Source organism: Oratosquilla oratoria, chromosome 28, assembly GCF_046742065.1.
Source record: "Oratosquilla oratoria isolate Oo_2021 chromosome 28, ASM4674206v1, whole genome shotgun sequence".
In the NCBI taxonomy this organism is placed as follows: domain Eukaryota; kingdom Metazoa; phylum Arthropoda; class Malacostraca; order Stomatopoda; family Squillidae; genus Oratosquilla; species Oratosquilla oratoria.
In genome coordinates this window covers 45,985,869-46,006,211 of record NC_134804.1, presented here as the reverse complement: position 1 = coordinate 46,006,211, position 20,343 = coordinate 45,985,869, and the positions used below count along the sequence as shown (strand labels likewise).

At 39.1% G+C, this 20,343-nt stretch overlaps 1 protein-coding gene across 5 annotated transcripts in view; it reads left to right on the top strand.

Annotated features, from left to right (window-relative positions):
• LOC143040386 (E3 ubiquitin-protein ligase RNF169-like) overlaps positions 1 to 16,433 on the top strand; it is a 41,020-nt gene extending 24,587 nt beyond the window's left edge. For 3 of the 5 annotated variants that reach the window (XM_076211398.1, XM_076211393.1, XM_076211396.1), the window contains 2 exons: positions 863 to 982; positions 15,035 to 16,433. In XM_076211398.1, the coding sequence (XP_076067513.1) occupies positions 863 to 982; positions 15,035 to 15,184 (270 nt within the window). In that variant the 3' untranslated portion in view covers positions 15,185 to 16,433. Of the gene's footprint in view, positions 1 to 862; positions 983 to 7,950; positions 8,079 to 15,034 lie in introns of all 5 variants that reach the window. The other 2 variants (XR_012967712.1, XM_076211397.1) reach the window with 2 other exon arrangements.
• The last annotated feature ends 3,910 nt before the right edge of the window (positions 16,434 to 20,343 follow it).

Below are 20,343 nucleotides of genomic sequence, written 5' to 3'. Positions count from 1 at the left end.
CCCTCTCATCTTAGCTCCTCATGGATGAAGGGTCATCTCTGTCTCCTGCCCACTCCCTGGGTCAGAAGTAATGCAGTAAGACACAGCACATCCATTGCAGGGCTGCTTTACTTACATGGTGACCCTACTTCCTTGTCCCCTCATGGGGAGATTAGAGGTGGTTCATATTTTTCTGAAATATCTTTTTAGATAAGTGGGCAGGAAGGCCATATATTTCTCAGTTATGATAAGTGGTAGGTGATTTGATTAAGCTAAGGGGAAGATTAATGAAAGGATTTCAAAGTAGAACATTTGCAGGTGAAGATGGACTCATAAAAGTAAACAAAACCATTTGGTGTTAGCTGTAATTAAATTTGTACTGTATGCCTTTGTTTTGAGGGAGTTGTATGTGAAGCTTACTGACGTGGGAGGGAAGCATGTGTATTGTTGTTGAACCCCTTTTTGTCTTGTTGAAGAGAATTATAGTTAAGTGTGTATTGCATCGTGCATTAGTAAGAATGGTGCAATTTGATGTGATAGATTAGTTTATTGCATAAGTTGCATGTGGAAGGGAATTAGGTGAGTTTGAACAAGTTTCTGACCACACCAGCAGAGACATTTGGAAAGTGTCGTAAATGACTTAGACAAAGGCCATCAACAACATTCATTTGGACACTCAGAAATAACAATATTGCTGTTGTGTTACTTGTCTGTTCAGCTTGTTGTTGGAAGTAATAATTTATTTTTGGTGAAGGTATTTATAGCACTGTTCCTGACAATGCTTCTGCTGGCTATTCTCACCATACAAGTCCCTTCATTTTACTATTTTGATAAGTAAACAACAAGTAGATTCTGATAGCTGGGATATGTTGTTTCATAATAGGAAATGATGATGACTTTGATGGAGGAACAGAGGCTGATTGAAGAGAGACTCAAGCAAGAACAGGAGGATCGACTTTTGGCAGAAAGAATTCAAAAAGAACTGATTGCTCAACAGAAAGAGGCAAGTGGAAGAACAAAATTTAAGTGGAACAGAAAAAAATAGTAATAAGGTCGCCAGTATTTTTTTTATTTTATATCAATTAAGAAAGTTTTCAGTAAATGAAGAGATTACTAATTTTGTTCAGTGTTTGAATGCAAATCCCTTTCACACCAGCCATAAATCTATTTTATTCATTTATTTATTTATTATTATTATTATCATTATTATTATCATTATTATTATTTATTTTAGATATATATTTTTTTTAACATAGAAATTTTTTGTTCTAGTTTGTTTTCAAATCCTTCACATTATCTTCCCTTGCCACAGAAAAAAATCTCCGTGTTGACATATTTTATAATTTTATTTTGTTTTTTCAAAAATACCTTGTAATTGCAATGTAAAAAGATATATGAATTTTTCCAGAATAATTTTTTAGGAGTGTTGAGAAGTATGCAAGGCTTTTATCATGATAATAGAACAGTTTTAAATTGTTAAGCTTTTTTATGCATAAATAATTGTTGTAAAGAACATAGATCAAAAGATGATTTATGTTCATTACCTTAATTATTTAGGAAATATTTTCACCCAGTGATGGGGGATAGGAATGCTATTATGTAATCTTCCATGTTGTAAAAAATGACTAAATAGTGCAAAATTAGGGATTAAGGACTACCATGCTTTTGTATTCTTTCCCCCGTGCAAAATCAGCACACAAAAAAAGTATGTTTTGATATAGTTAACCTGTTATAAGGGGAAGTATGGCCTATGTGTGTATATGTTTGTGTGTGTGTGTGTGTGATTCACCAGATTGGACTCATGATTGACAGCTATTGCCTTCCTGGATGAAGGCTCAGAGCTCGTATATGTCTGATTTATGGTAAATGCTGACCTTATACACACACACCCCACAAGAGTTGGAGTGCTGGCTTGCAGTGCAGTGATATAAATCATGACATATTGTCATATGTGTACAATTTCACAAGAACAAGCAAAAAAATAACCTTAAAATTACAATGGAATGTGAATGGGGACCAATGACGGGTACCTGCAAGACGGACAGCAAAGCTGCCCATTTTCAAAGCCTGTCAACCCCTCACCTCCGTCAAGAAGTACAGCCTTGAGGGGCCAACAGAGTCTCTGGACTGGACCCAAGATCTCACTATCTATCAACTTCAAATGTATTTTTTTTTCTACACCTTTTCGTACATGGAGAACTAATAACCAGTGACTGCTGCCCTTTTCATGCCACTTTCATCCAGTGACATAGAAACAGCACCATACAACTATAACATAGAAAACAGTCCCAACATTTCTCTCCACAGAGCTTTGTGTGAGAGTCTGAGGACCATATTTATCACCACCATGCTCTGATATGTGTCATGGAAGGTGTAAAGATGGAATGGAGTGAGAAAACAAGGGATCTCCCTCTGTGTATCTTTATATTGCAAAGAGTTGAGGCACATGAGGTGGTCAGAGGACTCCAACCAGAATCCTAGTGATTGTGTTACTGAATGTGCATGGGTGTGGTACATCTATCTATATACCAAGGGCTTCTTGAGGTAGCCAAGTCAAAGACACACACCCACTCCTATCCACCACCCTTGTGGTATATGTGGGAGTAAAAGGGAAGAGATTGGTAATTATGTTTATGAGAAGAAAGATGAATATGTTAGCATTGAGTAAGAAAAAACTGAAAGGGAAAGGTAAGTTAAAGTTTAGGATTTCGATGAGTAGGGTGTCAGGAATGGTGAGGGGGTGAGGAAAGGAAGGAATGGCATTGTTGGTAAGTGATGAGGTGAGTGAGTGTTTAGTGGAGTAGAGGCGAGTGTCATCAAGGATGATGCAGGTGAAGGCGAGACTGGGATAAGAGTTTTTGTCATTGGTGAGTGCATATGACCTTAGTAGTGAGAAAAGTGAGGAGAGGAGGGAAGTGTTTTGGAATGATTTAAACTAGTATGGGGAAATTTTGGGTGGGATATGAATGTAGTAGTGATGTAGGATTTTAATGCTGAAGTAGCAGATGAGGTGGCTATCTCCCTTAAAAGAAGGAAGAAGTTTTTTGGTATATAGATAGGAGATGAACCACCAGATGGAGTATCATGGAGGTATGGTGTGGCAGTGAGGAATGGTAATGGAAAGATGTTGGTAATGTGTATGGAAAGGGAAATGAGGATAGTGAACACATGTTTAAGAGGAAAGATAAACATATGTATGCTTTGGACCAGGAGGATGGTTTAGAGGGCATTGATGGGTTATGTAGCGATGCCTAAGAGGATGGGAAGATTAATATGTGAACAAGTTGCTTAAACACGGCAAAGGAAAGATGTTTCCTTTGCAGTGTTTAGCAGGATGGGTTCTGGATATAAATGTTTTCAGAGGAGAGGTCAGTAGAATGTCAAATCGATATCTGGTGGAAGGGAAGTTGAGAGTGAAAGTTAAAAGAATGGAGATGCTGAGAATGAGTTGAATGAGAAGGAGAAAGAGGAGGAATACCTGGAAAAGCAGAGAGTTACGGGATATAAGGAAAGATAGAGGAGAAATGGAGTTCCAGAAAGATTGAATATATTTCAAAGAGGAAGTGCTAAAGTGTGCATAGATGATGTATGGGATGAGGAGGATAGGAGGGAACAGGAGAGGCAGTAGACGGTGGAATGCAGAGGCAAGGGTGACGGTAGTTGAAAAGATGTGAGCAAATAATGAATGATTACAAGGACTGGTTGTTTTTTATTCAAATTACAGTTGATGTTTGTATGAATATTATTAATCAGGATGTTCCTGGATTTTAAGATACATTTTCTTTTATAGATTGTTTCATATGTTCATTATCTAATCAAGATTTGTTTTATACCTTCTATTTTTTCTTTCCTAGAATATCAGAGTGTTTTGTTCAGGTAAATTTTTTTAGAAAACTTTTATTTTTTTTTCTTCTTCATCTTCTTCCTCTTTTTCTTGTTCCTTTTCTTCTTTCTCTTCTTCATATTTTACCCTCAGATTTTAGTTAGTTGAAAAATACATTTTTTTTAGTATTTTATATTTAGTTATATTTTTTTGCAGTTAAGTGTGCATTGTGGTAAATTGGTATAGAGTAACCTTGGATATAATAGAATGGTCACTGCATGGTTATAGAAGTACGTTTGGGTGTGTGTGATTCACCATGGTCTTAGATCATGTACTGGTCTCATGATTGGTAGCTATTACCATACCAGATGAGAGGTCCATAGCTCCTAAAACCTGATCTATGGGTAATGCTGTGACCTGACCCCCCCCCCCCCAAAAATGAGGTGGAATGGGTGGGGGGATGGGGGGGGGAGGTAGTATGTGTGAGCAAATTTTGATGCAGCCCGAAGGGATTTCTCCCCGTCTTCTCCTTTTATGCATGGGGGGATGGAGAGGGGGGGTCGCTGATTTAATGAAGCGGCCTTGCTGTGGATGTGCTGTGACTTGCGACACTGCTTCTGACCCGGGGCAGTGGACAAGGTGCAGGGATGACCCATCATCCATTCCTTTTTGGCTACCTCCCTTGTAAGGGGGAAAAAGCCTTGGTATATGTATGTATGTATATATATATGACTTGTCATGTTTTCTCAAGCCCTGGACAGGGACTGAGTTCATGACCACTTAGTTAGGAGTCAAAGGTGGTACTACTATACAAGCAAGGCTCTGGTGTGTGCGTGTGTGTACGTGTGAGTCTTTACCTAGTTGTAATATATGAGGTTGGAACTGTGCTCATGAGGTCCTGTCTATTTGCCTCCATTTATCAACTTTGCCATAATTTTTGTTGTTTGTCTGGATTACATTTTCATCCCCATATCCTGCCCACTGCCCTGGGTCGGAAGCAATGCTGTGTCTTGCTGCATTGCTTCTGGGCGGGATACGGGAATAACCCATCATCCAGGAAGAGCTGAGATGACAGAGAGGAAAGTGTGGGAGTAGGTATGCCTTTGATTTGGCTACCTCCCTTATAGGGGGGAAAAAGCTCTCGGTATATAGACATTTTCATCCAACTTGTTTTGTAAGTCTACACTTCTATGTGGAAAGCTATACTTACTAAAATTTTCAATCCTCTTTGTCCATTTTTTCTATATCTTTCTCTGACCATTTAGAGCCTTCTTATCTTAAATAGCATGATCAATAGTGATCAATTTTAGGTTGGATTAGAAACTGTGCTGAATGTATGCCTCACCCCAAAATGATCAACTGTGTGATACATTTTGCAATCGTTTAGGGGTCCCAAGAATGAGATCAGACATGACTTGTTTTGTTGAGGTGGAACTCAGTGGAACATATGGCAGAGGATATTCAGGTGGGTGATGGACAGTATAACATGCAGCTGAGGGATAGAAGATGAAAAAAACAGGAAGAGGAGTGATGATAGCTAAAAGCATAGAGGTGGAAGAAGTGGTGATGAGAAAAGGAATAGATATAATGAATATGAGGATTTAATGGAAGGCATTGATAAAAGGGACTTCTCAGTGGCATATAATATCCCACCAAAAAAGAGGAACATAGAATGAGGCAGAATATAAAGAAAAATGCTAAACACAGCATTACAATTACAAGAAAGAGAACAAGCTATACTGTATTATTAAACAAAATTCTGCTGACCGAGTTACACATTTTGTACATGTTTTCTGCTGTAATGTAGCTATATATTTCAATAGATACAAAATGGTTAAGTGCACAAAAAATATTTTCTCGGTATTCCCCTTTCATCCACAATGAGCTAAAATAAGAGGGAAACAGGTGTGGTGGATGGGAGTGGAATAGGTGAGAGTGGTTGCATGCTTTTGACTTGGCTATCTGCCATAGAAGGGGCCCATGGTATATAGATAGATTCTCTGCTGAAGTGAGGGGAAGGTCTTATACACCCAGGAGTCTTGAGCCATCAAATGCAGTAAATAAGTACAATGGAATTAATCACTCAAAATTACTTGATATAGAAAAATATCAAAGCTTAGTATATAGTGTTGTTCACTTTGTTTATAGTGTTGTTCATTTGTTTATTCTAGAAACCAGTAATATTTGCTAATGTTGTTCAATCAATCCATTCCTTAGGTTCACTTCTGCAGGAAGCCTGTGGCTTCTAGGAAGCTGGCTGCAGCCAACAATCCAGCCCATAAGGCATTGAGTGAAGAGATTTTGTGTGAAATGTGCTGAATGTCTTCCTTATTGTATGTGTTTTATAAATCATATCAGTAATGTTTAACATCTATATACCAAGGGCTTCTTCGCCCTTTTAAGGCAGGTAGCTATGTCAAAGTCATGTATCCACTCCCACCCATGCCACTCCCATCAACCACCTTTTGTTTCCATCTTATCTTAGCTCGTTGTGGATGAAAGATAATTTCCTACCCATTGCCTGGGTCAGAAGCAATGCATTTGTGATTAAAATTTAGTCCTATTTTATGATTAATATGAAGTTTTATCACATTATTTCTTATTTCATACTACCCTGTGGTGGGGGTAAAAGAATGCTGCCACCAAGTATTCCCACTTGGATCATAAGAGGCGAGAAAAATGGGACGGGGATTGGGACCAGGCATCCTTCTCCCTGTAGCCCCACAGGGGACATTCCTAAAAAAAAGTAAAGGCATAAGAGGGTCTAGGAGTTTTCCAACCAGCACCCTAAGGTTTGGGTCTTTTGATGTGCGTAGATGTGGTACAGATGAGAGTAAAAGGGAAGAGATAGATTGTATGTTTGTGAGAAGAAAGATGGATGTGTTGGCTATGAGTGAAACTAAGTGTAAAGTGTGAGTTTGGGAGTGTAGTTGGGAGGTTTGCAGGTGTGAAGAGAGGGCAAGGGAGAGAAGGGGTGGCTATACTAGTAAGTGAAGAGATAGGTAAACGTGTAGTGGAGTGGAAGGAGGTTTCTTCGAGGATAATGTGGATGGAGGTGAAACTGGGAAAGATGTGGATTTTCGTAAGTGCATATGGGCCCGGTAGTGAGAAGAGTGTAGAAGAAAGGGAGGCTTTTTGGATAGATTTAAATGAGTGCATAGAGGGATTAGGGAGGAACATCAATGTAGTAGTATTGGGAGACCTTAATGCTAAGGTAGGAAATGAACCAATTGACGGAGTGTTGGGAAATCTGGAGTTCCAGGAAAGAATCGTAGTGGAGAGTTGATGGTGATGTGTCTAGAGAATTGATTATAGCAAATACAGTGTTTCGGAAGAAAGTCAAGCATAAGTACACATGGGAGAGGGTGGTGGATGGAAGGGTGGTAGATAGAGCGTTAATGGACTATGTAGTGGTAGATAATATAATAGGAAGATTTAAGGATGTACATGTGCTATGGGGAGAGAGGGGGCGAATATCAGATAATTCTTTGGTGGAAGGTAAATTGAGAGTGGAGGGTAGATGGAGAAAGAGGAAAAGGACAAAAGGTAGGGATATGCTTAGAGTGAACTCTTTAAATGAAAAGGAAAAGGAGAAGGAGTACAAGAAGAAGATGAGAGAGGAGTGGGAGGGAGTGAAGGATAGAGTAGAGCTAGGAGTGGAGGAGGAATGGGGATGGTTCAACGAGGGAGTCACAAAGTGTACAAAGATGTTGTGTGGAACGAGAAGGACAGGAGGAAATAGAAGGAAGGGTAGTGAATGGTGGGATGAGGAAACAAAGAAGGTTGTAGAAGAGAAGAAGCGAGCTTTCACAAATTTGTTACAAAATAAGACAAGGGAGTCATATGAGAGGTACAAAGAAAAGAGAAAAGAAGTAAAGCACAAGGTAAAGGAGGCAAAGAGGAAAGCAGATGTGAAATGGGGTAAGAGTGTGACAGAAAATTTTGAAAGTATTAAAAAGATGTTATGGAAAGAAATTAAGAGAGGAAGAGGAGGTGAATCAAGTAGAGAAGAAAAGGTAAAAGGTGGAGATGGAGAGATTTCATACTAAAACACAAAATGTCTCCTATTTTTAGTGCAGTTTCAGGATTTTCAATAGTTGGCATGGTTGCAAACCTGCCTAGATACATTAACCTCCATGTTTTCTCAGATATGATGGAGATTGCTGTATGCAGACATCTCCATGATTTTGGGTGCACACAACATACATTGGAAGGTCATCGATCTTCCTACAGTATTTTTATACTTGAAAACATCCTTCCAAGTATCACCACATGGGTTAGAATCATTGCTGATTTCACTTTTCACTAATGACAATTACAGTAGAGTATGATGTGTATTGTGTGTTGCCAATCTGTATTGTCGGATGGTATGAAAAGATGAATGTGATTGGTCTATACATGAATAGATGTCTGTGATTGGTTAGCATCCAGTGTTGTCTTTTTTCATGTATTGTGATTGTCTACTTTTTGGGAGTCCAGTATTTAGAAATGGAAGAATAGTTTATTAATTTCTTATTCTCGTGAAGTAAAAATAATAGAAAACCATATTTAAGTAAAGGTAGTAGTACAAAAAAAAAAGGGGGGGGTCCCCTTATAAGAGAGTGGCCAAGTCAAAGCATACACACATCCTTCACCCTTCACCCATCCCACTCCTGTCCAAAAAATATTCATTATCCGTTCCAGTTTAACACCTGTTATCCATGTCCCCTACCACAATGCACAGGTCAAAGGCATTGCGGGGAAAAGATTAGTGCATTCTTAAAGCTAGACACTAGTGAAATGGTACTCAAGTAAGTACTGCTACTTAAGTACTTTACAACCCAGTTATCGATGGGGGTGAAGTACCAAAGTTACCCATAAATACCTGAAACTGTTGATGCTAATTTTATTTTATTTTATTTTTATTTATTTAGTTGATTTATTTATTTATTTATTTTTATTTATGTTTTTATCCCTTCAATTGTCATGTTATCTGCAATTTATTTGAAATGTTTCTCAAAAATAAATTTGGTTCATAATTCTATTTTTATACCATATAAGGGAGGTAGCCAATCAAGGCACACCTACTCCCACCCATTCCACTCCCATCCACCACCCTTTCCTCCCTCTCATCTTAGCTCCTCATGGATGAAGGGTCATCCTTGTCTTCATCCCTTCGCCCAGATCAGAAGCAGTGCAGCAAGACACCGTACATCCATAGCAGGGCTGCTTCATTTACACGGCAACCAGCCCTCCTTGTCCCCTCATGAGAAAAATAGAGAAGACAAGAAGTCCCTTCAAGCTGCATCAAATAATCATCCATACACAACCATTCTCCACTTACTCCAATCCCTTGCCTTATTCTTTCCCAGCACAACTCTTACTAAAAGCCCCTTTCACCCCATTCATCCATCTCATCCTCGGTCATCCCCTGACGTTCGTTCCATCCACCTTTGCTTTCCATATTCTTTTTGTTAATTTTTCTTTGCTCATTCTTTCCATGTGCCCAAACTATCCCAATAATCCTTCATCAACCCTATCTGCTAACTCCCTTTCCATCGGCACTCTCCTCCACCTCATTTCTCACTCAGTCCAACTTCATAACCCCTGCCATACCTCTCAGACACTTCCTCTCAGGGATTGGTGTGAGATGAAGTGTCTGTTCCCAGGTACACTGCTTAACCGCTTCGGTACGATGACGCCTACATAGGCGTCATGAGGCACAAGTGGCTACACAAGGATGCCAGCGGCCTAGCGTTAGCATCTTGATTATATATATATTTTTTGTAGTTGTACATGAGTTACCCCTGGATTCTGTGAACTGGTTTTGATCACATTTTCTGTGTTTATTATAACTCAGAGTAAAAGAGAACGAGTAATACAGCAGTGACACTTTATATTTCATAATGCGAGTAGTGTGATGAATCGTGCATATGGCAACTGATGCTGCGAGCAAGAATTTGACTCGTACTGAAGTGGTTAAGTCAAAAGTGATACAAGGCACAGCATTTCCACAGCAGGTCCTGACAGCTGGAGCTAGTATATTCCTGCCACTTCATCATATGCCAGACCCTGTCTCCATCCACTTAAGATAATTTACAAAAGAGATGGGAACATCCCTATGGGCTGTGGTCATACTTTCATCTGTTCTTAATCTCCCTCCTTTCACTCCCCCCATTACACTGTCATTTTTAGTCTTCCTCTTCAGTTCACTCCATTCACTCTGCTTTACAAAACCTTTTATTGCAGATGTGAGGAAGGCCTTGGATGTATGAGGAATGTCTTGTCAGGAATGGAAGAGAGAGTGCAAAGAATAAGAGTGAATGGATGAAAGGACGATGCAGACAAATGCTCGTGAAACTGTTTTACTCCGCTGATTATGCAAAATCAGTGATGGAATTTATTGGATAGATTGGTTTTAACACTGAGCACTACTACAGTGAAATATTTGAAGATGTCAATCACACTGCATGCTCTAATCACAGAAAATACACAGCACTGCATGGTAATGCATGCATGCAGCAAGATCTCAAAGTATTATTGCACCATATAGGCTGGTGAGTGATCCAAACAAGCCAGAAAATCACAGAACAATGTGCTGTGATTGTCCACATCATGAAAATTTATTGTTCGGAAATGTAACCAATAACAATATACTTTTTTTCAATTGTGTTGAAGTGAAATAAATAAAAAACCATACTAAATTTAATATAGAAGTTGAAGTACCAAAAATGAGTACATCTTAAAGAGTAGAAAGTAGTAAAATGATACTCAAGCAAGTACTTATTTATTTGTATTTTGTTGCATTACACAACTGTATATGCTACAAATATTCATGAAGCTGCCTTACTGTGCTGATACTGCAAAGTCATCTATAGTCAAATAATTAAAGCACAGAAAATTGATGGTACTTTGATAATGCATGCATGAAGCAAAACCTCAAAATATATTATTGCAGCAAGTGATCTAAACAGACTGAAAGATCACAAAAGTGGAAAAAAAAAGAGATGACATAATGGTACCTTCAGGTGACAACACAAAAAATATCAGGTAGATTTAACCACTTCAATACAAGTCAAATATTCATGCACACATCAGGTTGCCTGATGTACGATGATTCATCACAATACGTACATTACAAAATATAAGTTGCTACTGTTTTATTCATTCTCTTTCACCCTGAATAAATATAATGTCACAGAAACTGTGATTAAACCTGTTCACGTAATATGGGGGTCACTCGGCTACAACAAAATAAATATAATTAGGAAGCTGATGACGTCATTCTCATATACATCATCTCTGGCTCATGATGCATATACAGTCAAACCTCGGTTATCGAACGCTTCTGTTCTCGACCAAATCGGTTTTCGACCAAAAATTTCGAGAATCTTACGTCTCAGAACTCGACCAAATTTCGGCTCTCGAACAAACCGAAAGAAGCCGAGCGTACCCGAACGCGGCTCACTCGCGAGCCGAGAGAACTCGAACGCTAAGGACGCTTCCTCCGTAGCGCATTTGCGATCAAAGTTCATTCCGAGCAGACGTGTTCGTTCTTATTTACGTAAATCTGACTTTTTTTCATCTTTGCATCGTGTATTAGCCCCTAATCATGGGTCCAAAGAAAGCAAGTTCAAGTGGTGAAGAAAAGAGGAAAGTAGTGCGCAAAACTATTGAATTTAAAAAAGAATTAATAGCGAAATATGAATCTGGCGTTCGTGTGTCTGCGTTGGCTAAGGAGTTTGGGATGGCGAAATCGACGATAAGCACCATCCTAAAAAATAAAGACCAGGTTAAAGCAAGTGATGTGGCTAAAAGATCAAGTGTTTTTAGCAAACAAAGGCCACAGGTATTGGAGGAAGTGGAAAAACTTTTGCTGATTTTCGTAAATGAGAAACAGTTAGCAGGTGATACTCTTAGTGAAGATGCAATTTGTGCCAAAGCAAGACAATTGTATGAAGATTTGATAAAAAAAGATCCTAGCATTATTCCGGAAGGGTTTGATAAGCAAGCAGAGGGTGGTTTGAAAAGTTTAAGTAAAGATTTGTGATACACTTATTTATGGTAAACAGTATACAGTGCAGTTTATGGTGTAAAATAGTAAAAAAAAAATTAGAAAAAGTTGTTTTTTAGACTTGGAACGGATTAAAATTATTTACATTGATTATAATGAGAAAAATTGTTTCGGTTTTCGAACAAATCGCTTTTCGAACAGCCTTCTAGAACGGATTATGTTCGAAAACCGAGGTTTGACTGTATAGGCGTCATCATATTCAAAAGGTTAAACCAAAACTATCAGAAGATAATGAAATAAGGATAACAATTTAGAAATATATAAGATAAAGAAAAATAATAGAAATGGCCTATAATTGGTTGTAGGCCTAATCAGTAATGTCAGAAGGCATGAGATTGAATATCAATCGCCACATCCTGAGTCTAAGACCTGAGGAGTGGCCTTCAGACCTCCAACCTGGGTGAATACCAATTGGAAGCTTTGTTCATTATGTCAGCCCCTTTTTAAATTTTGTGATGCGTTTCCTCATCCACTTATAACCTAGAGATTCCAACTCTATGTTTCAGATTATGATATACAAACCTATAGAACAGTAATGAAGGAAAATATAGAGTAGTGTTATCAATATAAGAGTGTATAGGAGATATGCATTCAAGTATGCAATTTCTCAATTGGAGGAAAATAGGTAATAGAACAGAACCCTGCTGGATACCAGAGGTCATAGACAAGGGAGAAGAGCAGAAACTGTGTGCTACATCTATAGAACAACAGAGCAAAAAAAAAAAAAAAAAAAAGTGATCATAGAGGGATAGTTACTGCATGAAGGTAGCTTAGAAATAAAAGATTTGTGCAGGTTCTATCAAATACTTTTGCCATGTTTAATGCAGCAGCATAAGATTTCTACAATATCTCCCAAAGATGACCAAGTCAGACAGACACAGATCTCTAAGTGAACCTCATATCAGGGGCGCCCACAGACTTTCTTGTGGTGGACGCATAAGGTCACACAATGTCACATTTTTCATTTGCGTTTTCTTCTGTTTATAATTTATATACTACATAGATCCACATATATTCTAGTACATACATAATTTTAACACTGATGCTTTACCACGTTTCTAATGTATGTAAAACATCTACATTTTTCATTGAAAGTTGAGGGTTTTAGAAGGGAAAAATGTTTGAATAGGGGACCTTGTATGCTTGTAATGTCCAAACTGGACGCAGGTGCGTCCGGTGCGTCCGCCTGCGGGCGCCCCTGCCTCATATGTGGAAGTCATACTTGTGATCAGAGAGAACATTGTGACCTCAGAGATTATATAATCTTAAGGATTGATTTGAAAATATAAATTAAAGTTATGGAACAATAGTTATAGCACTGAGAGCAGTCGTCTTTCTAAGGAATGGGTGGAATGTTGGCATACTTCCATCATAAAGGGTAGGAGCATATTGGTAGACAGAAACAGAACAGCTTGTCTAGGCAGGGAGTCTTCATGGAAGCACATTTACCTAATTGTAGTATACAGGAAAGGAGCCGTGCTCATTGAATCCTGTCTCCTACATTCTAGTTTTATCACACCTAGCCTCATGTTTGTATACAGTTTCAACTTGATCTATATCCTTGATTTTCACACACACACACACAATGTGTGTTTTTACTTTACTGTAATATAGAGGAAAGTAGCTGTGCTCATGGGGTCTTGCCTTTTTCTCCATCATACCTATTTTTAGATTAATTTATGGATTGTCTTGGGTTATAGCTATTGCAGGATTTGATGCATCTGTACAGAAAACTGTTTCTCAAGATCCTATAGAATGTAACTCTCTTCACTGGTTTCCCATGACCTCTTAATGATTTTTCCATTCCAAATCAGGAGGTTTCTTTGCCAGTTTTATCTTTTCTCTTTAGTGACCTGAACACTATGATCGTGTCACTCCCTCTGCCTCTTTCTTTCAATGATGGCAGCTCTAGTGCTTCTAATTGCTTTTCATACATTTTATATACAAGGCTGGTGAGCAGTTTGGTAATTATTTTCCACATTCTCTTGAACTTGTTGATATCTCTCTTCATTTGCAGACCATACTGCCACTGCATATTCTAATCTACAGCAGATCAGATATTCTCAAATTGATTTCGTAGTCTTATCTTTGTATTGGAAAGCCAGTTCTGTGCTGAATAATAGTTTGTATGTTTCTCCCACAAGTTTGCTGATGTTTCTGGTGACAAAAGATACGTGACCAACACTGTGATCCTTTTCTTCTTTTGCTTTTGTACATACATACATACATACATATACCAAGGCTTTTTCCCCCTTACAAGGGAGGTAGCCAAAAAGAAAAGGCACAAAATCACTCCCACCCATTCCATCACTAAATACACTCCACTCCCCTCTACCCTCCCTCCCATCTTAGCACCTCGTGGATGACAGGTCATCCCTGCACCTTGTCCACTGTCCACTGCTTTTGTAATTGATTCATTTCCCATTGAGTAATTCACTGAAAGCATTTGTGTATGTGTGTGTGTGTGTTTATGTGTGTATTTACCTGATTATATATACCTAATTGTAGTATACAGGAAAGAACCAATAATCATGGGGTCCTTTCTCCTACCCGCCAATTTATCATACCTAGCCTCAGATTCATGTACGGTTCCAACTTGGTTATATCCTTAATTTCCGATTATCATATTTAGATTTTTTTATATTCTTAATTTCCGATTATCATATTTAGATTTGAACTTGTTTACTGCTCCAGTTTGGGTTATATCACCTTCTAAGGTATTCCAAGCATATATGTGTATATATTTACCTGCTTGTAGTATATAGGAAAAAGAGCACCACTCTTTGGGTCCTGTTTCCTACTATAAAATTTTATACATGTGTGTGTTTATGTATGTGTATGTGCACACTTACGAGCATCCTTGTAAGTGTCGAAGTGTTCATACATGAAAATTATTGCAGTAATTTTAGCCTGTATGAATTACAATTATTTCTCTCAATATTACACACACACACACATATATATATATATAAATATATATATGTATATATATATATATATATATGTATGTATGTATATATATATACATACATATATATATATATATATATATATGTATATATACAGTATATATATATGTATGTATGTGTAAATATATGTAGAGTTTTATCTAGATTAGAATGAAGCTCAAGAAAAATGTAAAAACCTTTTCTAACTAACCCTAATATACATATGTTCAGGTGAATAGAAAACGTGGGAGTGATGATGCCTATCTACTTCGGAGCGAGAAACCTCGTGGCAGCAATAAGAAATCCGTCACGAAGTCACGGAAAGACCTAAGGCAGCCTACCCTCAATCTGGATACTCTCCATCATGCCAGTAAAACTTAGATGTTGTGAATTTCTGCCCTTTATTAAGTTTGTCATATATATTTTTTCAATCACTTATATTCTCTATATCCTTATACTGTATGATTTGTTTCATATAAATATGCAGTATATGAACAAAAATATTCATGATAATCATCTTTGGAAAGTTATATTGTGAAAGTTTTGTTGTATTCAAAAAAAAGAAAATAAAAAAATACATTGCTTTGGTGTGTCGGATTTATTGTACATTATAACATCAGCTCTTGCTTTACCTTGGGTTCAAAGTACACGTTGATGGTACTGGCCATCAATAGCGTTGATGTTCTCTAGTTGATCTCAAGGAACGTGCAGATTGGGTGAATGTGTGTAATCCAGTTTGTAATCGGCATTTTCGGTAATGAGTTTTGGTGTCCCAAATCGTACCAGAAATCACAAACAGCAAGAAAAGGGTAAGCTGCTTCCCCATTTGCATAATTTGGTTGTGATTGTATAGGGATTTGCTCAGAAATTTCATGAAAAGTTTCAGGTAGCAAAGAGATTTGGAGAGAAATTGGTGCCTGACAGTATATTTTGCTGATTTAATCAGAAGTATGATTGATGGTGGAAACATGGGAGTGGAATTATGCCTTTTGACTTTGGTTACCTCCCTTGTACGGGGAAAAAGCCGTATGTGTTATGTATGATTGATGGCCTCATCACATTACATTTTACTTTAGTAATATTATATATGGCCACAATACCTTCTTCCCTCTTTTAAAGATAACTAAACACAAAATAGTAGTTTTATCAGAATGTGTGATGTGGATATTTGTGTTTTCAGTTTTGTAGAAATAGGATAATAATATAGCATTTAATCAGTTTTATATGATAGTTATATCATGACAAGAATTGTAAAGCACATTTAAAAATAACAACACATTTGATAAAACATAAGAACTTAAATAAAGCAGTTATATATATTTTTTTCAGGAGAGGTAATTATTATGTGTAATATTTACCAAAGTTACTTCATAAGTTAGATTTAAGTTATTATTGGAGGTAAATTGACATGTAGTTCATAGAAAATATGTGCCAATAAATAAGTATATTAGATTCTTTGCTTAATCTTTGTCATGAATGTGTACATTTTTGTTTTACATAGGCAAAGCCTCGCGTTGTGGCCTTTAAAGAGAAGTTCCGTCGTATCAGATTTGACAGCATGCAAGCCTGTGTTGTACTTACAAAACCACAAAATATCTCAAATTGTTATTAAAAGAAAGAAATATTGTTACTTTTGTTGTTTGATTATAACCATATTGCAGAGTATTATTGCATTGTCCCTTACACAAACAGTGTGGAGCCTTCATCCACAGGTTACTGAAATGTACAAGGGGTGAAAGTGGTAGTGAGTTGGAGATAAATCTTAAAGGAAGGAAGTGGATATTTTGTATTTAAGGGGACATGTAGCAGGGGATGGAGGAGTGAAGGTGGAGGTAAATTCGAGTAAGGGAACCAAGTAAATGTCTTTAGGGGAATGAAAACTGTCACGTGAAATAAGTATCTGAGGATGAGCACAAAGAGAAGACCGTATAAATGTGTGGTTGTGCCTACAACACTATGGGGCAGAGGTTTGAATGTAAGGGATGTACCAGAAAGGACAAATTTAAATGTTTTAAAGATGAATTGTATGAGAATGAGGAAATACTATCAAAACGAATGGGGAAGGTAAGGGTGGATGGAGTGAACTTGAGGGAAAGACCAAGAATGAAATAGATGGGGTAGAGAGGGCCTTTGGTAAAAGGGGAATGTCTGTTGAGCAAGGAAGGGAGAGGCAAGGAGATAGGTGTGAGTGGAGAATAGTTGTGAATGGATGATAAATCAATGCAGCCTGAAGGAATTTCTTTTTGTCATCTCTTATTACTTGTGAGTGGGCTAGGAGTGAGGTTCGCTATGTAATCATTATCATATCTTATTATGGCATGGCTGTATCCATAGAACAGCAGTGTTGTTTACTTCCTTCATGCCTCGGTCTGAGCATATGGACCCTGTGGGAACCCATGGAGGATGTGGTCCTTGGTCTGGGGTGTTTCGCCATAGGGACACTGTCAGGAAGGTGACGAGTGGGTCAGGGCCTAGCTGGAAAACAAACACTGGAGGGGAAGAAAATATTCATTCATACAAGTGAAGGGAACCTCTTTTATAAAAACGTGGCCCACGGGCACTTAGAAGAGTCCGTGGATGGAGAGAGGCTAGTAGCTTCGGTAGCGTTGGAGACTGCTGGGCTGGATCCACGCGTCGGCAGCAGGGGGAGGTGTACAGAGATCAGGCGATGATTCAGCTTGAAGGAGACTGCTACTGAGAGAGGTGGTGATGCTCGTCCTTTGGGTTCCAAGGTGGGTAGGGGACTATGGACTACCTAGAAAGGACCAGCTCACGCGGGATCGGTGTTTGTGAGAGTGGAAGAGAAGTCTGTAGGAAAATGAAAAGATAGTTGTGTATAAAAGGGGGCTATTGCCACAGCGCTTTTTAGGGACATTTATTCGAGTTTCCCTCTTGGGTCAGGAGGCATGGATAGGAGACTTTGAATTAGAGGTTTGCTTCAGTATATGTGAGGTAGTCAGTGACTGCGGTGGTTTCCGTCGACCTTATATCCGCTGCATTAAGTCACAACCTGTGCGCTGATTGGTCCCTGTAAGATGGGCTATCTTTCGGAACACAAGATCGCTCGTGTTCTAGCCGCCGTCGGTGCGCTCTGAGTTGTACCCCGTTTCCTAGATCATCCCAGAGGAGCTCGCGTTGGCGCACCGACTGGGCCTTGGTATTCTGAGCCGCCGTGAGCTGTAGTGCGTTTGCAAGCGAGGACAACTGCCTAACACGCCTCTACGGAAGTCGTGGTTGGAGGTGAGATCATGAGGAGCCTTGACAAGAAATCGGCCTGGTAGTTGTCCTGGCCCCAGATGTGACAGGGCTGAAGCCTGAAAGTGCCGATGTGGAGGGCCCACCTCTTAAGGTTGGTGTTGAGCCTGTCAGCAGATTGCAGGTACAGGAGCGGGCGGTGGTCCGTCTGTAGCTCGAACTCCCCTTTGCACAGGAAGACCTCGAACTTCTGAAGATCCCAGTAGACTGCCAGAGCATCTCATTCCACCATAGAGTAGTCGCTCTCTGCTCCTCGCAGGGTCCGGCATGCATAGGCGACCGGGGTGAAATATCTGGGGTCCAGGAGGTTAGGCTGCAGAACAGCTCCTTGTCTGAAGCTGCTAGCATAGCTTCTGAGAACAAAGGAAATGGATGAGTCAGGGAGTTGGAGACCAGGGGTGAGTTGCAGAGAATCCTTTAGCTGGTGGAACGCAGCTATAGTGGCGTCCGTCCAAGGGATGACCTCTGGGGAGTTATTTTTCAGGAGACTGTGGAGGCTATGGACCTAGTCTGAAAAAGCAGGGTTGAAGCGAGCATAACAATTTATTGAGCCCATAAAATAGCGGACTTGCGTCTTGTCCTTGGGCATATCACTCCACGTAAGAGCATCAACCCGGTTCGATAGTGGGTGGAACCAACCTTTCCCTACCATATGATCTGGGTATTGGAGTTCTTGGCAGCCGAACTCACACTTCGAAGGCTTGAAGTGTAGTCCGTGTCTCGAGGGCTAAAGGAAGGGGATAAGTGTGGTGGAGTTTGAACTCTTCAGGGTTGAGTAGCTCCACATGATGTTCATTGGTGGGCGTGCGTCCAGGCATTTCAGAGAACACTTCGGCATTCTGCCGTAGAAGCTCCCGAGGGTCACACTGTTGTCGTTCCGAGAGTTCAAGAGAGATGTGGCAGTCTTCCCAAGTCTGGATTTGACCAGAAGGGATGTCCGGATCTCGCGGAGATCTCCCACGCCAGGGCGACGGTGGCGAAGATTGTGTCGTTTTTCTGTACCATAGTTATGTTCTCCCTTTCATTTTCATATGTCCTAGTTCTGTTTCTTCATATATACGTATGACTTTAGGGTTTTTTGGTTAGGTAAGTGATTTAGGTTATGGTAATTCCGACTTGCGTCGAAAATCGCCTTACGTCGGTCCGTTGGATCGGATCTTCGACGTAACATGAGGATTTGAAGAAGTGTTGACACGCCCTTGTCATGGAGCATAACGGTCAACAAATATCTTTGAAGATGAAGGATCAATGACGTGTGGTGGTCCTGAAGGCACACTGATACAACATAGATAACAGAGATCTAAGGAAGGTTCCAAGGACCTTAGTCAGCCACTATGAAGCTGCGTGTTTTCTACTTGGAGTCAAGGGAACAGTTAGTTAATATCAAGGGCATTTTTGTAAACCTTTGTAGATGAATATTTTCACAGGTTTACATTTCTCATTCAGACCAGAAATATCATTCTGCATGATACAGTAACAGTGGCCTCAGCGGCTTTCAAAGACAATAGATCCTACACAGTATTAGCCTCTTACGGTCACAAGGTCACGTGACTTGGGATGTGACGACATGTCACATATGTAGACAGACTGCATTTGATAACTCCCTCAGCAAATCTACATTTCTTGCAGAATATCCTTGATGATCTGTAAACAATATATTATTTCTTTGACATTTAGTTTTCATATCTTAAAAAAAGTCCATTATAAAAATTTCATCGTAGTGTTTGGAAATTAAGAAAACAACGAATTAGAAAATGGCAATGTAGAAAAAAAAGACTGTCATAGCTTTGGATGTAATTACGTTAATGTAAATTGCAGATTCTGTTCCATTATAGGAATTCCGTTTGAAAAAAAAGTAAAACCTATTATTAGAAGACGACTAATTATAGAGAGATATATTACATGTTAAGCGAAGGAACTTTTATTTGCATAATGAGACATATTTCAACCCCATCTCCATTAATACGCTTGCCTCATTTGACGTTGCCTTTCGTATTTATTCTGGCTGTCGTCAGCCGATTTTATTCAGTCCAGGGTGATCCCCATTTGCTCTAAATAGGTTGAATTTAGGCGAGCAGGAAATTGGAAAATGTAACTTTGACCAACACAGTTGCTTAAAGTCTTTGGGAAGCCAATTTGATAATGGTAACTGGCAGCTCATACCTATTGGGCGAATGTGCTGGGGACACTGATATTTCTTTTTCATGATAAAAAACACTGCAGGTTCAGGAACACGCAGACAAATCCTACTTGAGTGTTATTAAGACAAGAATGTCAGAAAAAAG